The sequence below is a fragment of the Chlorocebus sabaeus genome, chromosome 11, assembly GCF_047675955.1.
Source record: "Chlorocebus sabaeus isolate Y175 chromosome 11, mChlSab1.0.hap1, whole genome shotgun sequence".
NCBI lineage: Eukaryota > Metazoa > Chordata > Mammalia > Primates > Cercopithecidae > Chlorocebus > Chlorocebus sabaeus.
Window position 1 is genome coordinate 117,403,256 of NC_132914.1, and position 18,626 is coordinate 117,421,881.

The following is an 18,626-nucleotide window of genomic DNA, read 5'->3' on the forward strand; positions in this document are numbered from 1 at the left end:
AGCTAGAACTACACCATGCAAGGGTCACAGGGCCAGGCTCAACCCTCCACCCCAGCCACACTCCCATCTCCCACCATGAAACCTCAGCTGGAGGGAGGCTAGGAGGCACCATCAAGACCAAGGGTGCAGGGACTGCTCACTCCCCTCTCATATTCCCTAGGTCATGCCCCAAAGGTCTCCAGCTGACCCACGTGGAAGTGTGAAGTCAGCAACTGCTGGCGAGTTCTGTCAATATCAATTTCCATGGAAACACTGTATCCTCTAAATTAAACATCCCAGGCCTGGCAGGACTGGGGAGACCTAGCAAGGGAGGGGAAGGGCAGGTACCTCGTGCAAGGCTGGCCCCACGGTTTCCCACAGACATGCTCGTGGGAATTCAGAGGCCCTAGAGGGCGAGAGGGAAGGATGGGAGAAGGGTAGCGAGGGAGGCTTGTGGATTCAGGAGCAGAGGCAGAAAGAAAGAGGATGTGTTGAGGACAGCTAGCGTGGGAGATGGGGCTCCAGGGCAAATGACCTCCCAGGCACAGGCTCCCAAGTCCCACATGGCCCAGCACAGAATGCCCTCCCCTACCAAGAGCAGCCATCAACACAAGGTTCTTTGTCCCAGCGTCCCAGCCTCCTGATCCCCTTGACCTGAGTGGTTGGGAGCACCCGGGGAGGAAGGAATGTCCCAGCTGAGCACTTCTCCAGCTTGTCTGCCTTCACTGGCTACTGCAATCCTCAGGCAGGCTCACCCGGCCCTCCCTCCCCTATCTCTTGGCATCACAGCAAGGCCAGGGCATGACAGGGTCCGTGGCTCAGGGGCAAGGCACCCAAACACTGAGGTACCAAGGTCTAGCTACCCACACTGAGGTAAGGGAGGAGAAAGATGAGGGAGGGGCAGCAGGGCAGGGAAGATGGAGGGTTCACAGGGCACCTTGAAATCCGACAGCGAAGCCATCAGCTCGTCCAGCTCCCTGGTGGCAGAGGAGGCTGAGATGCGCGTCTGCTGCTGGGTGGAGGTGATGCGCTGCGGGCTGCTCATCTCGCCCTGGTTCACAGTGATGGCAGGGCTGCAGGGTGGGCATGGCATCAGTGGGGAGCCCAAAGTCAGTCCCACACTTCCCAGGGATCAAATCAATCCCTCAGCTCGGACACTGGGGTCTCACCATCCCCACGCCCAGGGAGGCCCACCAGCTCCCAGTCTCTCCTGGGGACCCATCATTGGGTCAGAAGAAAGGGCAGCTCAATGGCACCAGGAAGTGCCAGGAAGACTCCTCTAGCCCCTAGCCCAAGTGAAAGGTGGCCTGTGAAACAAGCCCCAGTGCCCTATGTTTCCTCCACAACACCGGACGTGGAGGTGAGGCTACTGCAGTAACACAACAGCACTGGTAAGAACTCGCGTGTTGGGCACTCACCATGGGTGCCACGCACTGCACACCAGAAACCATTCTAAGCGCTTTACATGGATTACTGGTTCTCACCAGTACTGAGGTAGGTGGTCTTATTCCAGTGATCCCATAAGCTCTTGTCCCATTTTACAGATGGAAAAACTAAGGCTTGAGAGCTGACAGTAATTGTCAGAGCCAAGAAGTGAAACCCTACTGTGTGGCCCCAAAGCCTATGCTAAGAGCTGCTAAGCTCCAGGCGCCCTCGGCGTGCACAATATCTGTCCTTTCTGACTGGTAGTGACTGACTGAAGGCAGGGATGGTGTCCATGAGACTCTCCACTATCCCCCCAGTGCCTGGCAAATGGCAGACACTGGAGGGAATGGGTGATACCAGGGCTAAGGGGACAGACACTGGACCCGGGGCAGGCTGAGCCAGCCCTTCCCCACCTGGGGAGAGCCCAGTGGGTACTCACACGGGGCTGGGCACGGAGCTCTCCAGTTCATCCAAGAGACTCTCCACGCTGGGCCGCACGTCCTCCAGGCCCCGGCCCCCATTCCGCTTAGGCTTCTCTTTCGTCAGGGGCCCAGCTTTGCCTCCCAGGGGGCTGTTAGTCTCTGGGACACCATAGTGGGGGCTCAGGGCCCCAGGAAGCGGGGGGCTTGAGTTGGCCTCATCTTGCAGAGAGGAGAGAAAAAGGCTGCTCAGCCCTTGAGCCCTCCTGGGATGTAAAGGTCAGCAGGTGGGCCCTGGGCCCTGGCAGACCCTGCCCCAGGGACCCGGTCCTACCTGCAGGGAAGCCTGGTGGGTTATGCTGCACAGCATTCAGTTCCAGCAGCAGGCGGTCGAGTTCAGAAAGGTTGCTGCCCAGGGACGTGCTCATTACGGTGGGTGAAGGCTCAGCTGATTTCTGCTTGTTGGGGAAGCTTTGAGAGGCAAAGGAAAGAAGACAGTGAGAGATGCTCTCTGGCTTTGTACTGGCTTGGCAGTTCCCAAATTCCCAAGGAGAACAAGGCAGAGGAGATGTGAAGCCTGCCCCCACAAGAGGACAGAGGGTAGGGAAGGGACTAGTAAGACGAGGGGAGGAAGGAAGTCTTGCTTCAGTTCCTCAGCTACACAGAGATGCTGTGACAGCCCAGAATGTCCACCGCATGGAGATGGCACTGATGAGGCAGATGGGCCCATCGAGAGGCCTTCTGCAGCCTAAACCAGAAGAACCCCACACGGCCCAGTCGCCACGCCTGCTCCTGGGCCTCCGCTGCCTCCCACCCTGGCCAGGTCCCTGAGATTTCTAAGCAGGAGGAAAGGTGCCCTGGGCAGACTGGGGCAGTACCTGTAGACGTGCTCCTCCTCACCCACTCGGGAGCACGGAGAGTCAACGCTGTCCTGAGGGTTGGAGGCACTGGAAGTTTTGGCACTGGCACCGTACACAGGTGATGAGGACTGAGGCTGTGAGAAGGAGAACACTCAGAGGCTACCCCAAGGGGAGAAAAAGGAACAGGGGCCAGGAGCAGCTCGAGTCATCCCCAGGAGGCCCCTGCCCACAGCCAGCCTTACCAGGGAATTTCCACAGTCAGGCCAGGAGACCTGTGATTAACCACTTGGTCACTGCCCCACTCACGTGGTGAGCAGAAAGAGCAGTGTCTGGTTGGGAAGGGTCGACTGCCCCAATTCCATTCCATCCCCTGGTTCCCTAAGCCCCTGCCAGGTAAGTTCCCTCTGTCCCCCAGCCTCCTCCACCTTCCCAGTCCCTGTCCCCGCCTCACCTGCTGGTGGATGAATCGGGAGCCACTGGGCTGCCACTGGTCTAAAGGGTCAAGGATTGTGCCATTGAGGGCCTCACTGGATGGGGGTGGGGGGACGGGGGGTGGCACGGCGATCTCCTGGTATGTGTGGTTTCCAGTTGGGTATGAGTAGGGGGTCTCCTCCGACAAGAACACAGGCCGTTTGGAGATGTGGGAGGTGGTGGACTCCAAGTCCGCCAGCAGGGCGTCTGCAAAGAGAAGGCACAGGGAGCAGGTGAGAACCGGGATCCTGGGGACTCTCCCATGGCAGGGCCCTCCCTGCCTGCACCTCAAGAGTTAATGCCTTCTAGCACCTGCCCCACCCATGGGAGAAATGACCAGCCTCGGGACAGGAAGCAGACCAGCCTAACCAAGAGCTGGCTCCCAAAGCTGACTTCTTCTGGCCACCCAGGACTGAAGGTACTCTATAGGCGGGCTCTGGGGCTGCCCCGTGGGATCTCCTACCTCTGGGAGTCAGGCACCTGGTGCTGCGTTCCCTCCTGACAGGGCCGCGCAGCCGCGAGTGAGAAGTGCCTGCCTGGAACTCTGAATCTGCAGGGCAACGCGGAGAGAATGGGCGGGAGGGGCCCCACGTCACAGGGAGGGGCCCTGGCAGTGCCAGGCCCTCACTTGATTTCTAAGAGCTTAGGCTTTCTCAGCCCCCAACTGGAAGGGGCACACAGAATAGTCCCTGCCCTCCTGACCAGGTGGAAGCAGAAGCCCAGGATCCAGGTTCCTCCTGAGGCTCCAGGCTTATGGGGTAAGGTGTGCGGGGAGGTGGGGGCTGGAGTGAGGCTGGTGCAGCGGTCCCCACCCGTTCAGTGAGCAGGGGGCAAGACTGCTCCGTTGGCTGTTTCTGCAGAAGTCTGGCAAGCAGCCCGACCCCAGAGGCTCCAGGCCCCCACTGTTCTGCTTTTAACAGCAGCAAAGGAGCCAAATCAGCCCTCCAGTGTAAGCTTCCATTACCCTGGCACCTGGCAGCCAACAGGGGGCACTAGGTCTCCCCAGTCTCCAGAAAAGAAGGATATAGATAGAGGGGCAGGGGTAGGACCTGCTGACCCCCACCTCCTCCATCCCCTCCTGGGACCCTCAACAGCCCCACAGTTCAGACAGCCTGGCCCTGGATGCCACACCCTCATTCCTGCCCCGTTCACAACTTGCTCGCTCTCAGCTCGGTAGCCTGCTGGGTCCAGGGAGCTGACAGCTTGATCCCTAGCCCTCAGGATAATAAACATCTAAAAAGCAATGGCTGCGTTTATTGCCACTTATTAGTACCAGGCACACTGCTAGGCATTCTAGTGGCATGTACAAGGTCTCCGTTAATCCCCCTAATACCCCCTGTAGTTGGAATTCTGATTCTCCCCACAGGGATGAATAAAGCTGGCTTGGAGAGGCAGAGGTCAAATGTGTTTGCTCCGAATAACAAAGCCAGTGAGTGGCAATTGTCTGACTCCTCAGAAGCCCCAAACCCCAAAAACCTGGCCTGTAAGAGGCCACTATGACTACCAGATGATGCCACACTTAAAGGGTTCAACTTCCTGAACGCTGGAAGCCCAAGCTGTGAGGCCTGCCAGTGTGATCCTTCCTTGTGGCCTTGCTCCCAGTCCCCCAACCTGTGTTCAGAGGAGGGAAGAGAGAAGCAAGGCCCTCACCCAGGGTCTTGGTTTATGGGGCCACACCTTCTCCCAGCTGCCTGTCCTGATCTCCTACCCTCAAGGCTGGCCACACCTACCCCTGGCTCCTGCCCAGATGGACAGAGGGGATGTCTGTTCCAAGGCCTAAGACCCCGGGTTTTGTCTCCTGACCTCCAAGGAAGGTCAGGTCCTACAACCCGCCCCCCCCCCCTCCAGGTCCCATGGAGGAGGCCTGGCTTCCTGTCTCTAGCAAACCGGAACTAGAAGGAGTTGGCAGGTATCTAGGTAACAGCAGAAAAGGAACCAGTGTCCAGGCCAATCCCCACAGCCTCTCCAGCACCACACCTGCTGTCTTGGCTGCACGCAGTGTCCTCATTTCCTGTGGGCCCAATCAGCAATGGGCGGGTCCCTCTTTCTCCACCACGGGCAGGGCCAGCTAAGAAACCCCACAGGACTCCCCAGAGCAGGCAATGAGTGCAACCCCGGTAGGGGCAGGAGCAGCTGCCATCTTTGAAGGCCCACTGGGGCCAGGAACTTCACCTTTGTTACCTGCCATCCTCCTCACAACGCCACTAGCACAGATGGCATAACTGCGGTTCAGAGGCAGAGTCGCATCCCACACTGCCACGGCTGGCTGAAGTGAGAATGCTGGACTCTGAACTCAGGTCTCTTGGACTCCAAACACCCAACAGAAGACAAATGGTCAGGCTTCCTCGTCAAACATTTTGAGTCAGGGACTCCCCCAAACGCCCGCTCCACCACAATGTGATTCTAAGCCTGGGCTTTGGTTTATGGATTGGATTCTGGTTTACGATGTCAACAGGCTCTTGGGAGCACAGATCCCTAGGTTGGTGGAGTACTGGTGAGAGGATGCAGTCCTGGGGCACAGAGACAAAACATCACTCATTCTGAGGTCGAGCCACACCTGAGTTCAAGCGCCAGCTCCCCTCTCTACTATCCATGCCACATGGCAAATCGCTTAGCTTCTCAGGGCCTGTTTTCTCAGTAAGCTCTTGAATAACTCTGACCTCAAAGCACTGGTGTGAGGTTTCTAAGGGCCAGCAGGTACACTGGAAGCTGCAAACATCAGCTGCAAATATCAGGCTCTCCAGACCCAAGTCACTCTGCAGGAGGAAGCTCCATAGCACAATGGAAGCTACAAACATCAGATCTGATTTGCTCTGTAAAATTCAGAATAAGGCCTTCCTCCAGGGAGAGCAGTGTAGGTAGGATGCAAAGTACTGCCTTCTCCTGTCTCCTAAGTCTTTTCTGGGTAGAATACGAGCAAAACATGAAGAGGGCAACCTTGCAAAGGAAAGGAAAGTAATAAAGGAATATTCAAAGTGCAGCATGTCCCAGCCTGGGCAATACAGTGACAGCCTGTCTCTACAAACAATGTAAAAATTAGCTGGCTGTGGTGGCGCATGCCTATAGTCCCAGCTACTCAGGAGGCTGAGGTGAGAGGATCACTTGAGAACAGGAGTTGGAGATCAGCCTGGGCAACATAGTGAGACCCCATCTCTACAAAAAATTTAAAAATTAGCTGGATGTAGTGATAGGCGCCTGTAGTCCCAGTTACTCAGGAGGCTGAGGCAGGAGGACTGCTTGAGCCCAGGAGGTCAAGGCTACAGTGAGCTACAACTGCACCAATGCACTCTAGCCGGGGTGACAGAGAGAGACTGTCTTAAAAAAAAACAAGCAAACCATAGAGTGTAGATGTCAGGGAGAAAGCACATCATTATTCAGTTTCCTCCAAAGATTTGTCCATTTGAGGGACAGAGAAAAACCCCAGCAAGTCCATCCACCAGCCACAGGGTCTCTGGTATGGCTTCCTCCTCTCTCTCAAACCTTCATCCTCACCTAGAGATTTGGACAGGCAAGAACTAGGCAAGAGGGGTAGGGGTTGGTGCCTCCAAACCCCCCACAAACTCCTCAAGAAAGAACCAGAAATATAGGAGGCAAGCCAACAGCAGACTCCTAGCTTTACTTTGGTTTCCAATGGGTACAAATACCTGAGACTTCCCCATAGGCTGCAAAATGGTTAAGGGTCGAAGTCCCCCTGCAAGCTCAGCAAATGTCCCTCTGGCTTGAGCAAACAGAGCCGGCAGACACTGCGCAGGAGTCCACTTGAAGGCAGAGCCCCATCGCAGCGGGGGCCCCCAGTGTCCAGCTCCAGCCTTTCCCTCCGCTCTAAATATTCCTTCTACTCATACCCCAAGGAAGGTGTCAGGCTATCCACTCTTCAGAGAAAATGGTACCCACTGAAACCATTCGAGACCAGGAATACACCCTCCCTTCCCACATGCTGGGAGGACAGGTTCCCTCATCCAAGCTAAGGAAGGCCTCAAATTTCCTTGGCATTACTCTACTAAGTTTCCAGGTCCAGGCTTGGGGCCCTCCAGACCCAAGTCACCCTGAAGGAGGAAGCTCTCTCTGGGGCTTCCCAACCACTTTCTGGAGGAAATGCACCCTGAATTCTGCAGGTTTTCTGTCTCTCTGGGCCAGCAAAAGTATGCAACATGAGGAGGTAGGCCAGGCTGTCTCCAGGCTGGGGGCGGGCTAGGTGCAAAGTCCCCAGCGAGCCATGGGCAAAGGCCATGGAGCTATGTCCTGGCTCTGCCCCGGCAAGGAAGGGGTGCAGACTGTCTGCTGCTGCCCACCAGAGGGCACCATTGGCCCGTCGGCTTCCTGCCACTGGGAGTAACCAAAGGTAACCTCGTGCAATCTTGGAATTTTCTAGCAGGGGAAGACCGGGGAGACCCTGGCCATGGGTGCAGTGGGGAAGTTTTAATCCTGAGAGAACAAGGCTGAGTTGGAGGAACACAGCAAGCTACTAGGAGGAACGCAGGTGGCCTGGGTACACGCTATCACTTGAAGGCTCAACCCAAGGGTGACGTGCAGGGCTCTGGAGAACCAGAGGGGTGCACGCCCTCGCTTCCAGGGCCCTGTGCAAATGCAGCACTGTGTGCGCCCCCCTCTGTACCCCATGGCTGCACCTGGTCAGAGCAACAACATGAAGCAGCTGCAGCTTTGGGCCGGGAGGCCGCCCTGGGGCAGGTGGCTGGGCAGAAACAGTGCACCACGGCCAGGCTGAGAGGAAGAGGCCCTTCCCCGGGCCTCAGCACCCGACTGAGCATAATCCTTATGGTGGGAGCCGCTGGCTGGAGCCGCATAATCCTCCAGTGGGAGCCGCTGGAGGGTGAAGGTGCAGACACCTTCAGCCCACTGCTCCGAGGAGGAGGGGACTGGTTCGCCTGCATTCCAGAGCAAGTGCTGCAGCTGCGCCCCTCACATTCCTGTACCCACCCAGGGGCTCAGGGTGGAAGGAAACCTGGGTCACTTTGTACCTACAGTGGGGATGTCCCCCAGACCGTGGCTTCTGACACATGGCACTCAATACCAGATTAAAGAGGATCAATGAAACCCTTCCGTCCTCACCCCCAACTGCAGCATAGAAACAAGCCAGGTTTCTTCCTCCTACCCAAGCCCCTGCCACTTCTTAGTGTGTGATAAAGACTATCGAGACCAGAGGCCTGGAGCTGGACAGGCGCCAAGAGAGAGGAGATAAAGGTCCATCTCTCTGAGGGGGAGGGAGGACCTAGAGCCATTCCATTCTCTCCTCCCAGGCTCTGAGGATTTTCAGTGTTATAACGTGTATGGTGAATCCTGAGACACCTGGACTCTGCTCAATGGCTGAATTGCTCGGAGAGGCTGCTTAACTGCTTTTGTGCCTCAGTTTCCTTGTCTGCCCAATAGGAATTTCACCATTTTACTCACAGGATTGGGACTACATGAGAAAAACAGATATAAAGTGCTGACTTAGCACAGTGCCTGGAATACAGCACACAGGAAATGGGAGTTGCTAAGTAGATACAAGCTTCTTCCCAGAGAGGTATTGAGCCCTAGGAGGGGAAAGAAATCACCTCCCCGTCCCATACAATCCCTGAGGGCAAAGGGTGCTGCCCTCTAGTCCCAGATCAGCAGGAAGCATGTGGGGCATGGAGCCAGCTTTTCCATCCCTTCTTGGAGTTTACAGGCTGCCCTGCCACACCAACCGCAGCGCCAGGGCCCTGTGGTCCCTACCCACCTTTGCCATTCTGGACTCCTCCACCAGCAGTCCCAGGCAGAACCCACCTTGTATTCTTAAGGCCACGGCCCCACCTTAGCACGCCTTGTATTCTCGAGGCCTGGCCCAGGAGAGGCCCACAGTAAGAACAAGGTATTTTTCAGCCACCTCACCCACCTTCTTCGGCAGGCCAATTTCACTCAGCTTTCATTGCCCCAGGCAGGGAGAAGCCAGTGCAGCTTCCCTAGGAGTTGACAAGCCAAAGGAAGGAGCAGCAAACACCACCCTGAAAGCTCCAGCACCAGCAGCAACCAGCTGCCATAGCACAGGGGCCTTCCCCGCAGCCCTGGGCCAGCTGTCCCTCCCTGCCATCCGATAGGAAACCCAGACTCCCAGAGAGAAAAGTCCCTGTCCTAGGGGGTCTGGGGAAGCCCAGTCTCATGGCTTGTCTATCCTTTTGGGTCCAGAACTCTGGACAAGGGAGGGTCCCAACTCCCTGATGACCACCTGGGCAGCCTTGGTAGCTCTGAGTGTCAGAGAAGCTGCGGCCTCCTTATAGTTGCCCACGCTCAGGGATGTGAGCAGTGAGCGGGGCTTGGCCCTTCCTAAGGAAGGAGCTATGTAAACAGCAGGACCAGCTCAGGGATGGTCTCATCTCAGCCCCTTTGGTGAGACTCTTCCAGATTAGGAAGGAAAACAGAACGGGAAGGCGGGTCTCCCCCCTCCCCCGGCTCCAAGTTCCCCTCCCCTTCCCCAGCCGGAGCACATGAGCAGTTAGAGCAGAGGTAATCTAATCCGCAGCGGGGTGCTTTCACTCGGTGAGTAAGTCCCCAGGAATGGTGAGCTGGGTATATTTATCCTGATAACCGTCCGTCCTCAGTAAGGGCCAATCCACAATTAGGCCAGATCCACTCTGCCCCACCCACCCCCAGTCCAGGGACCTAGGGCCTGGACACTGACTAGGAGCTCAGTTTCCTTGAGGGGTCTTCCCTGCCAATTTGGGTTCTTGTCAACTGTCTCCTCTCCAAGAATTAAGCTCCAGAGAGCTGCGGCCTTGTCAGTCTTGTTCGACGCCATATCCCGAGCAGCTAGAATGAATGGCTGAATGACAGAGGGGCTGTGAAGAGGAAGAGGATGGGGAGGCAGCAGTGAGCAGAGCAAACAGCCAGTGCAGAGGAGGGGAGCTGGGATGCCCTGATCCCGGGCCCAGTGCAGAGGAGGGGGCTGGGATGCCCTGATCCCGGGCCCAGTGCAGAGGAGGGGAGCTGGGATGCCCTGATCCCGGGCCCAGTGCAGAGGAGGGGGGCTGGGATGCCTTGATCCCGGGCCCAGTGGATCAGTGGGGGCCCCTCAGTGGATCCTCTAACCTCTCTGGATGTCTTCTCTATCAAGAAAATGGGCAGAACCCAATTTGTCCCCATTCCTAGTAGCACGCTCTGAGGAGAAGATAATACGATTATGGGTGAGATTTATATAGCACCTTTGAGCTCTTCCGAGTTAGTCTAAATCCAAGATTCTGCTATTATTTGAATCCCAGACAGGAACTGCTCTCCTAAGAGGATGGATGAGAAACGATCAATACCACAGTGTCATGTAAATATTTAATAGCCATGCCTGGAGGTTACAAAGACTCAGCCACCAATTCTCCTCCGCTGACTCATACCTCACTCAACAGGAACTGCATTTTACCCTCACAGCCCTGAAGGAAGTGTGGGCTGGGGGGTGACACACAGGAAGCCAGGGGAGAAGGCCCGGGAGTCTTCCAGTCAGCCGCCAGGGGAGGAGGGGGTGGTCATTTGGATAAAGTGGCTTCCTAAAGGCCTAGCTTAGGAGGGTGGCTTCCTGTGTGCTGACGAGCTCTTCCTTGCAGAGGCTGACACAATATGAGTGTGCAGGCAGGCTGGCTTTATTGGCTGCCTGGCTTGTGCCCAAGGTCACAGGGCACAGGTAACCGGAGACCCAAGAGAATAAAGGCTGCAAGGCAACTCCAGCAGTCACCCTGAGCTCCAGGCAGAAGCCCAACTGTGCCAGGCCCATCTGCACCAGGCATCCACACAGGGCCCACCCATCAGGCTCCTGGCTGCCGCCACTTCCCCATCAAATTGGGCTCCAGGAGCTTAAGCAACAGCAGGTGAGACGAGGCTGAGGCCGCCCAGGTTGACTCTGAGCATCTGTATGCATCTGCCCTGGGCTACAGGCACAGGAGTTCAGGCCAGGCTGGGCGAATACCAGAGTCTTTCTCTTCTTTTTTTCTTTTTTTGAGACAAGTCTTGTTCTGTCACTCAGGCTGGAGGCCTGATCATAGCTCATTGCAGCCTAGAATTCTCGGGCTCGAGGGATCTTCCTGCCTCAGCCTCCCAAGTAGCTAGACTAAAAGCTTTTAAAAATTTTTTTGTAGAGACAAGGTCTTGCTATGTTGCCCAGGCTGGTCTTGAACTCCTGGCCTCAAGCCATCTTCCTGCCTGGGCCTTCCCAAAGTGCTGAGATTACAGACATGAGCTACCATGCCCAGCCCCAGAGCCTCTTTCATATTGTAAGAGACTCATCTCTCCTGTCCAGAATCAGTGGGCCCCTCCCTCCTCCAGAGGTCCCAGAACATTGTGGACACATTTCATTGGTCAGATGTCATCCACCTCTTTAGGTCACCCACAGATGCTAGACCTTTTAAGGTCAAGTCTAGGGCCCCATTCCAGGCCCAACTCACAGCTCCTTCAATGGGTAAAACCCAGATTCACATACAAAAAGACAGCCTCAAACCCAGGAGACTCATGGGCTGGAAAGGTTCTTAGCTGTTCCAAATCTACTCCAACCCATTCCTGCAATCTGGGCTCTTCCAGGCAAGTTGATCTGTTGCAGAGCAGGGCGGCTCCTTGGGCCTCTCACCCCTGCTAATCACCAACAGAGGTTAGGAGGGGCTCAAAGTGAGTCATCATCCCACAGAGACCCGAACAAAAAGTTCAAAAGTTTGCCTGTTCCTGAGATGAGCTGCAGTTTTTTCTGCGATGTTTGTGGATTTCATAGCATGTTACCCACTCTGTTAGTCGGGTTCTCACTAACCAGCCAGCACCTTCCCCTTTTTTCAGGCAGCAAGGTCATTTCCCTGAAGTCAGCTCTCACTTGCCTGACTTCCCCAGTTCTCTTTTCTAAGTCCCTTTAATAGCTCCCACATTAAGCTGGTCACCAAGTCACATCAATTCTTCCCTCGCGGGGCCTCTCCCTGTCATCACTTGCCTTCCTTTCCTTTCATCACACACAGCCAGCCACTTGGACTAGCATCCAAATCCATGGTCAGTGCCTTCCTGAACTTGACTGCAGCCCCCTGCCCTGGGTTCTCCCAATCTAACCCTTCCTGCAGACACCATTGGCCCGAACTTCTTGGCACCCAGCCTTTTTGGGGCATGCCTCACACTTCACTCTGGCCTCTCCCAGTAGACTGCAGGCTCTCTGTGGGCAAGAACATCCTCCCACTCCTGAATCCCCACAGCATGGATACCCTCAAAGGCCTCCTTTTGTTTTTTTGTTTTTTTTTTTTTTTTTGAGACGGAGTCTGGCTGTGTCGCCCAGGCTGGAGTGCAGTGGCCGGATCTCAGCTCACTGCAAGCTCCGCCTCCCGGGTTCACGCCATTCTCCTGCCTCAGCCTCCCGAGTAGCTGGGACTACAGGCGCCGCCACCACGCCTGGCTAGTTTTTTGTATTTTTTAGTAGAGACAGGGTTTCACCGTGTTAGCCAGGATGGTCTCGATCTCCTGACCTCGTGATCCACCCGTCTCGGCCTCCCAAAGTGCTGGGATTACAGGCTTGAGCCACCGCGCCCGGCCTGTTTTTTTTTTTTTTTTTTGAAATGGAGTCTTGCTCTGTCGACCGGGATGGAGTGCAGTGGCATGATCTCGGCTCACTGTAGCCTCCACCTCCTGGGTTCAAACAATCCTCCCACCTCAGTCTCCCAAGTAGCTGGGACTACAGGTACACACCACACCCGGCTAATTTTTGTATTTTCTTAGTAGAGGTGAGGTTTCACATTGTTGGCCAGGCTTGTCTCAAACTCCTGACTTCAAGTGATCCACCTGCCTCGGCATTCCAAAGTGCTGGGATTACAAGCATGAGCCACTGTGCCCAGCCCTCACAGGCCTCTTAGAGGGGCTTGAATGAATGTGTGCAGACCAAGGGGCGGAATTATAATACTCACCCACTGTTGCCCTCTCTGCCTATAAAACAAGGCCAGAAACCCTGGGGATGCCATTCTGTTCTTGACGCTCTCAGAATATGGCCCCAAACTAACCTTCACTGCTTCCTTGGTCCCCCTCACTGCAGCCCACGTCTCTAGCCAAATTGGGCTCCCTGCTTCCCTTTTCGCCTGTGTGCCTTTCTTCACAATACTGAATGTGCCCCACCACTACCTCTATCATCTTTCACCTGGTTTGAGACTCTCACACAAGGATATCCATACCCCCAGGGGACACAGGAAGCCACCTCAGGATAAACCCAGAACACTTAGAGGATCAAATGTACTCAGGGGCAAGAAATGTAAAACATTGTCTTAAAACAAACAAAGCTACATTACCGAGTCAAATGCAAAATACAAGTGAAATTGTAAGGTAAAAAGAGAGGCTTCAAGGCCTGCATGGTGGTTTATGCTTGTAATCCCAGCACTTTGGGAGGCAAGGAGATTGCTTGAGGCCAGAAGTTCGAAACCATGTTGGCCAGGCCAAGGTGGTGAAACCTCATCTCTACTAAAAATACAAAACTTAGCTGAGCATGGTGGTGCATGCCTGTAATCCCAGCCTCTTGGAAGGCTGAAGCAGGAGAACGGCTTAAACCCAGGAGGCAGAGGTTGCAGTGGACAGAGATTGCACCACTGCACTCCAGCCTGGGCGACAGAGCAAGACTCTGTCTCAAAAAAAAAAAAAAAAAAAAAAAAACCAGATAAGAGGACGTTTTGCACATGCTCATGCTCTTAGGGACTTTTAGCAAACAATTTTAAGCAGCACCACAAAGCCCCCACTGTCCACACGTAAAATCACCCTGCCCATATCACAGATTCGGCTGGTCTGGCATTGCTGGGAGCCGGGACAGTCACACAGTTCTTTGGACACCCTCCTGGCATCCCACCTGCATGGCAGTGTGGTAGAGTGGAAGGAATGGGCCTTCTGACAGTGAGGAGGATGGGTTCAAATCCGCCACTCACTAGCCTGGGTGACCAGTGACTAAATCATTCTGGGCTTTAGTTTACTCAGGCACCTCATAGCACACATAGTGAGTAATGGATGAAAAGGAATGTGAAAGCCATCCTGGTGACTGGGATAAAATAAACGTAAGCCTCCCACTCTGACACACAGGAGACACTCAGTCAGTAGATCCACATCACTGATTTTCATCTCCCGTAAGGCCAGCAGGGGGAGGAGTCGGAGCCAAGGACTGCAGCCAGGGATCCTGGGAGCTGTGACAGGTTGTCACTAACTCAGCCTTCTTGCTGAGCAAACCACTGACCTCACCCTCTGTGTCTCGGGTTCATTCCAAGTCCTCCTTGGAGAACGTCAGCTGAGCCCAGGCGCCTCCGACTCACTGCCTAGCAAGGACCGAGGCAAGCGAGGGAAGCTGCAGGGCCCCAGCGCCTCCACCCCCACCCCATCCCTACTGCCTGCCGGGAAGTCACAGCTGTCTGAGAAGCCTGTGGCTTTGAACCCAGAATCGCGACAATAGAAGGAACTGCCCAAGCTCCACGGTAGCTCCCAGAGGAACCCAGGAGAGAGCAGCCTCTGCTCCTGCCACGGAAGCTCTGACCCCAGCAGAGTGCCAAACAGGGATCCAAAGACGGGGCTGTGAGGCCAGAAAGCAGCTCAGGAGGGGGTGAGGAGTGGAACAACCCTTCCTGAGCATCCACCAGGAGCCCACCCCTGCAGGCCCATTTGTTGCCAGGGATTAGAATGCGGACACCCAGAGCCGCCCCATGAGGCCCCACGAGGACAGCGCTGCCTGACTGCAGAGATCACCCATGTTCTTCCCAGGACGCCCCACAAGGAGAGGAATGATCGCTTTCAGCAGCTGTCCCTCCTCTGCTCGTCACCACTCTCCACTCCCCACAACACACATCCCCAGAGCCCCCAGAGGAATCTAAAAATGCAGGCTGCTGGGTTCTGCTCTGCCGCTGCCCACTCCAGGTCTCCGGTTCTCTTTTCTTTCTGCCTCCTCCTCACCCTCTGCCTCAGGAGGGGTCTTGAGCTACAGAGGAGCCCCTAGTGGTGGTACAGAGAGCTCAAGAATTCTGAGAAGGCGCCAGGCGCGGTGGCTCAAGCCTGTAATCCCAGCACTTTGGGAGGCCGAGACGGGCGGATCATGAGGTCAGGAGATCAAGACCATCCTGGCTAACCCGGTGAAACCCCGTCTCTACTAAAAAATACAAAAATCTAGCCGGGCGAGGTGGCGGGCGCCTGTAGTCCCAGCTACTCGGGAGTCTCGAGGCAGGAGAATGGCGTGAACCCGGGAGGCGGAGCTTGCAGTGAGCTGAGATCCGGCCACTGCACTCCAGCCTGGGCGACAGAGCGAGACTCCGCCTCAAAAAAAAAACAAAAACAAAAAACAAAAAAAAAAACTAGCCGGGCGAGGTGGCGGGCGCCTGTAGTCCCAGCTAGTCGGGAGGCTGAGGCAGGAGAATGGCTTAAACCCGGGAGGCGGAGCTTGCAGTGAGCTGAGATCCGGCCACTGCACTCCAGCCTGGGCGACAGAGCCAGACTCCGTCTCAAAAAAAAAAAAAAAAAAAAAAAAAGATTTCTGAGAAGGCTGGTGCACTCCATGTTCTGGCCTAACTTGTTGATGTGCAAGGCCGACGCACTCAAGTGCTTCCCCCCTGTGCTATGCTGCTGGTGGGCCCATCTGAACCCCAGGATGCAAGATGGGCCTGCCCCAGGAACCAATCTCTGACCTCACACAGATGACATCAGAATCATTAGGAGACACACAGGCAGACAAGGGACTCCACTGTAAGCACCAAACCAGCCAACGGGGGACAGTCAGCAAGACAGCCAGCCTAGATTTTCCAACCCACAGTCAGCCTAGCTGTTCCCTTCAATGGACAGCCACCTGTCTCATCCAAGCACTTTTCCCACTGAGCAAAAATGTAGGCAGTTCCATGTCTTGCCCTCTGTACTGCTGTTTTTACCTACTCTGTGTCTGGGCGCAAGAGGGCTGCAGAGGGCACAGCACGCTGGGGAAACACAAGTCTGAGCATAGAGCTGTCCTCAGCCACTGGTTCTCGACCCTGATGTGCCATCAATCAGCCATGAGGTGTGTCACCAGTCCCTGGCTAATCATCCTAAGGTATGGACATCTGCAACTGAATTTTTTTTTTTTTTTTGAGACAGGGTCTCGCTGTTACCCAGGCTGAAGGCTGAAATACAGTGGCACGGTCTCAACTCACTAGTCTCCACCTCCTGGGCTCAAGTGATCCTCCCACCTCAGTCTCCTGACTAGCTGGAACTATAGGTGTGTGCCACGATGCCCAGCTGATCTTTTTTTTTTTTTTTTTTTTGAGACGGAGTCTCGCTCTGTCGCCCAGGCTGGAGTGCAGTGGCCGGATCTCAGCTCACTGCAAGCTCCGCCTCCCAGGTTTAAGCCATTCTCCTGCCTCAGCCTCCCGAGTAGCTGGGACTGCAGGCACCCGCCACCTCGCCCGGCTAGTTTTCTGTATTTTTTTAGTAGAGACGGGGTTTCACGGGGTTAGCAGGATGGTCTTGATCTCCTGACCTCGTGATCCGCCCGTCTCGGCCTCCCAAAGTGCTGGGATTACAGGCATGAGCCACCGCGCCCAGCCTAGTTTTTTGTATTTTTAGTAGAGACGGGGTTTCACCGTGTTAGCCAGGATGGTCTCGATCTCCTGACCTCGTGATCCGCCCGTCTCGGCCTCCCAAAGTGCTGGGATTACAGGCTTCAGCCACCACGCCCGGCCTTTTTTTTTTTTGAGATGGAGTCTCACTCTGTCACCCAGGTTGGCGTGCAGTGGTGCCATCTCAGCTCACTACAACCTCCGCCTCCTGGGTTCAAGCAAATTCCCTGCCTCAGCCTTCCGAGTAGCTGGGATTACAGATGCTTGCCACCACACCCAGCTAATTTTTGTATTTTTAGTAGAGACAAGGTTTCATCATCTTGGCCAGGCTGGTCTTGAACTCCTGACCTTGTGATCCACCCGCCTTGGCCTCCCAAAGTGCTGGCATTACAGGCGTGAGCCACCGTGCCCATACCCCAGCTGATCTTTTAATTTAATTTAATTTAATTTAATTAATTAATTTATTTATTTGAGACAAGGTCTCACTCTGCCACCCAGGCTGGAGTGCAGTGGTGTGATCATAGCTCACTGCAACCTCAAACTTCTGGGCTCAAGTGATCCTCCCACCTCAGCCTCCCAAGTCATGAGGGCTACAGGTGAATGCCACCATACTTGGCTAATTTTTCTATTTTTTGTAGAGACAGGGTCTCAGGATGTTGCCAGGGATAGCCTGGAACTCCTGGGCTCAAGTGATCCTCCTGCCTCAGTCTCTCACAGTGCTGGGATTATGGGCATGAGCCACTGCACCTGGTCACTGCTTGCATGCTTATGTGCTTATGTATATATGTATGTATACACACACACACATATATATGTACATACATACACACATACACAGAATTTCACATCTGTTGCCCAGGCTGGGGTACAGTGGCATGATCACGGTTCCCTGCAACTTCTGCCTCTTGGATTCAAGCAATTCTTGTGCCTCAGCCTCCCAAGCAGCTGGAATTACAAGCATTTGCTAACACGCCCTGCTAATTTTTGTATTTTTAGTAGAGATGGGGTTTCACCATGCTGGCCAGGCTGGTCTCAAACTCCTGCTGGTCACTGCTTTTACTTTGGAGAAAATAAACTGAAGCAGGTTCAAGATGGCTCCATGACCATCAGCCCCACCCACATGTGTTCCAATGCATTTACTTGAGTGAAAGAGCGAGCTAGGAGTGCACAGAATGCCAGACACACCCTCGGTGTCATCTGAAGGCTATGTCCTGACAGTGCACCATTTGAAACCACTATCATAGATGGTCACAAGTGCTGAGAAGTGGGGGAGGGGAGGGGAGTCAGGCCAGCTGCCCCCAGAGTGCTCCCCAAGCTGACCTTCAGTGACCCTTTTGCCTCCCTAGAAGTGTCTACATCATCCAGCCCTGGGTCCTCTTGGGCACACAAGTTTTGGAAGCCATCTGCTCATTTCAGGGCTCTAGGAAATGATGGGGCCCCTTGACAGCTGGTGTCCCCACAGAGAGTTGGCACCTCCTGAATATGGAGTGGTCTCAGGAGGCCCATCCCATGCACAGAAGCTTCAAGTCTCATCTCAGTCCCCCCACCCCACTGAGCTTTGTAGGCTCCCCAGACACAATGGTAGGCAGCAGGTCTGACCCGACCCAGGGCCCTGGTGGGATGGTATCACTGAGCTACAAAGGAGGAATGCCCCCGGCCACTGTCCTGAAGAGGGCAAGGCCAATTTCTCTGGAGGCCCGGAGCCTTGCCAACTCTCCACATGGGGAAATCTGCCTCTTCCTGGACAGGGAGGAAGCAGATGGAGCTGCAGAGTCACGCTGGGAAACCACAATAGAAAAAAAAGAGAGAAGATATTTTCCTGAAACAAAAAGCACCCAGGGAGACCTCTGGGCTTTCAGCCTGGCTGGTGGAGCTCACATGTAGGGATATCAAGGTGCGGGGGAGAGGGATAGGGTGCGAACAGAACTCAAATGAGACCACGTCGCAGTTAGCCT

At 55.0% G+C, this 18,626-nt stretch overlaps 1 protein-coding gene across 5 annotated transcripts in view; it reads right to left on the bottom strand.

Annotated features, from left to right (window-relative positions):
• The window catches only part of PXN (paxillin), a 58,513-nt gene that overhangs the window by 10,311 nt on the left and 29,576 nt on the right, over positions 1–18,626 (bottom strand). For 3 of the 5 annotated variants that reach the window (XM_037996306.2, XM_008004924.3, XM_008004927.3), the window contains exons 2-7: positions 3,618–3,704; positions 3,135–3,361; positions 2,702–2,817; positions 2,158–2,294; positions 1,844–2,045; positions 917–1,052 (exon numbers count right to left, since the gene is read on the bottom strand). In XM_037996306.2, coding sequence (XP_037852234.2) covers positions 917–1,052; positions 1,844–2,045; positions 2,158–2,294; positions 2,702–2,817; positions 3,135–3,361; positions 3,618–3,704 — 905 coding nt within the window. The remainder of the gene's footprint in view (positions 1–916; positions 1,053–1,843; positions 2,046–2,157; positions 2,295–2,701; positions 2,818–3,134; positions 3,362–3,617; positions 3,705–18,626) is intronic. The other 2 variants (XM_008004928.3, XM_008004926.3) reach the window with 1 other exon arrangement.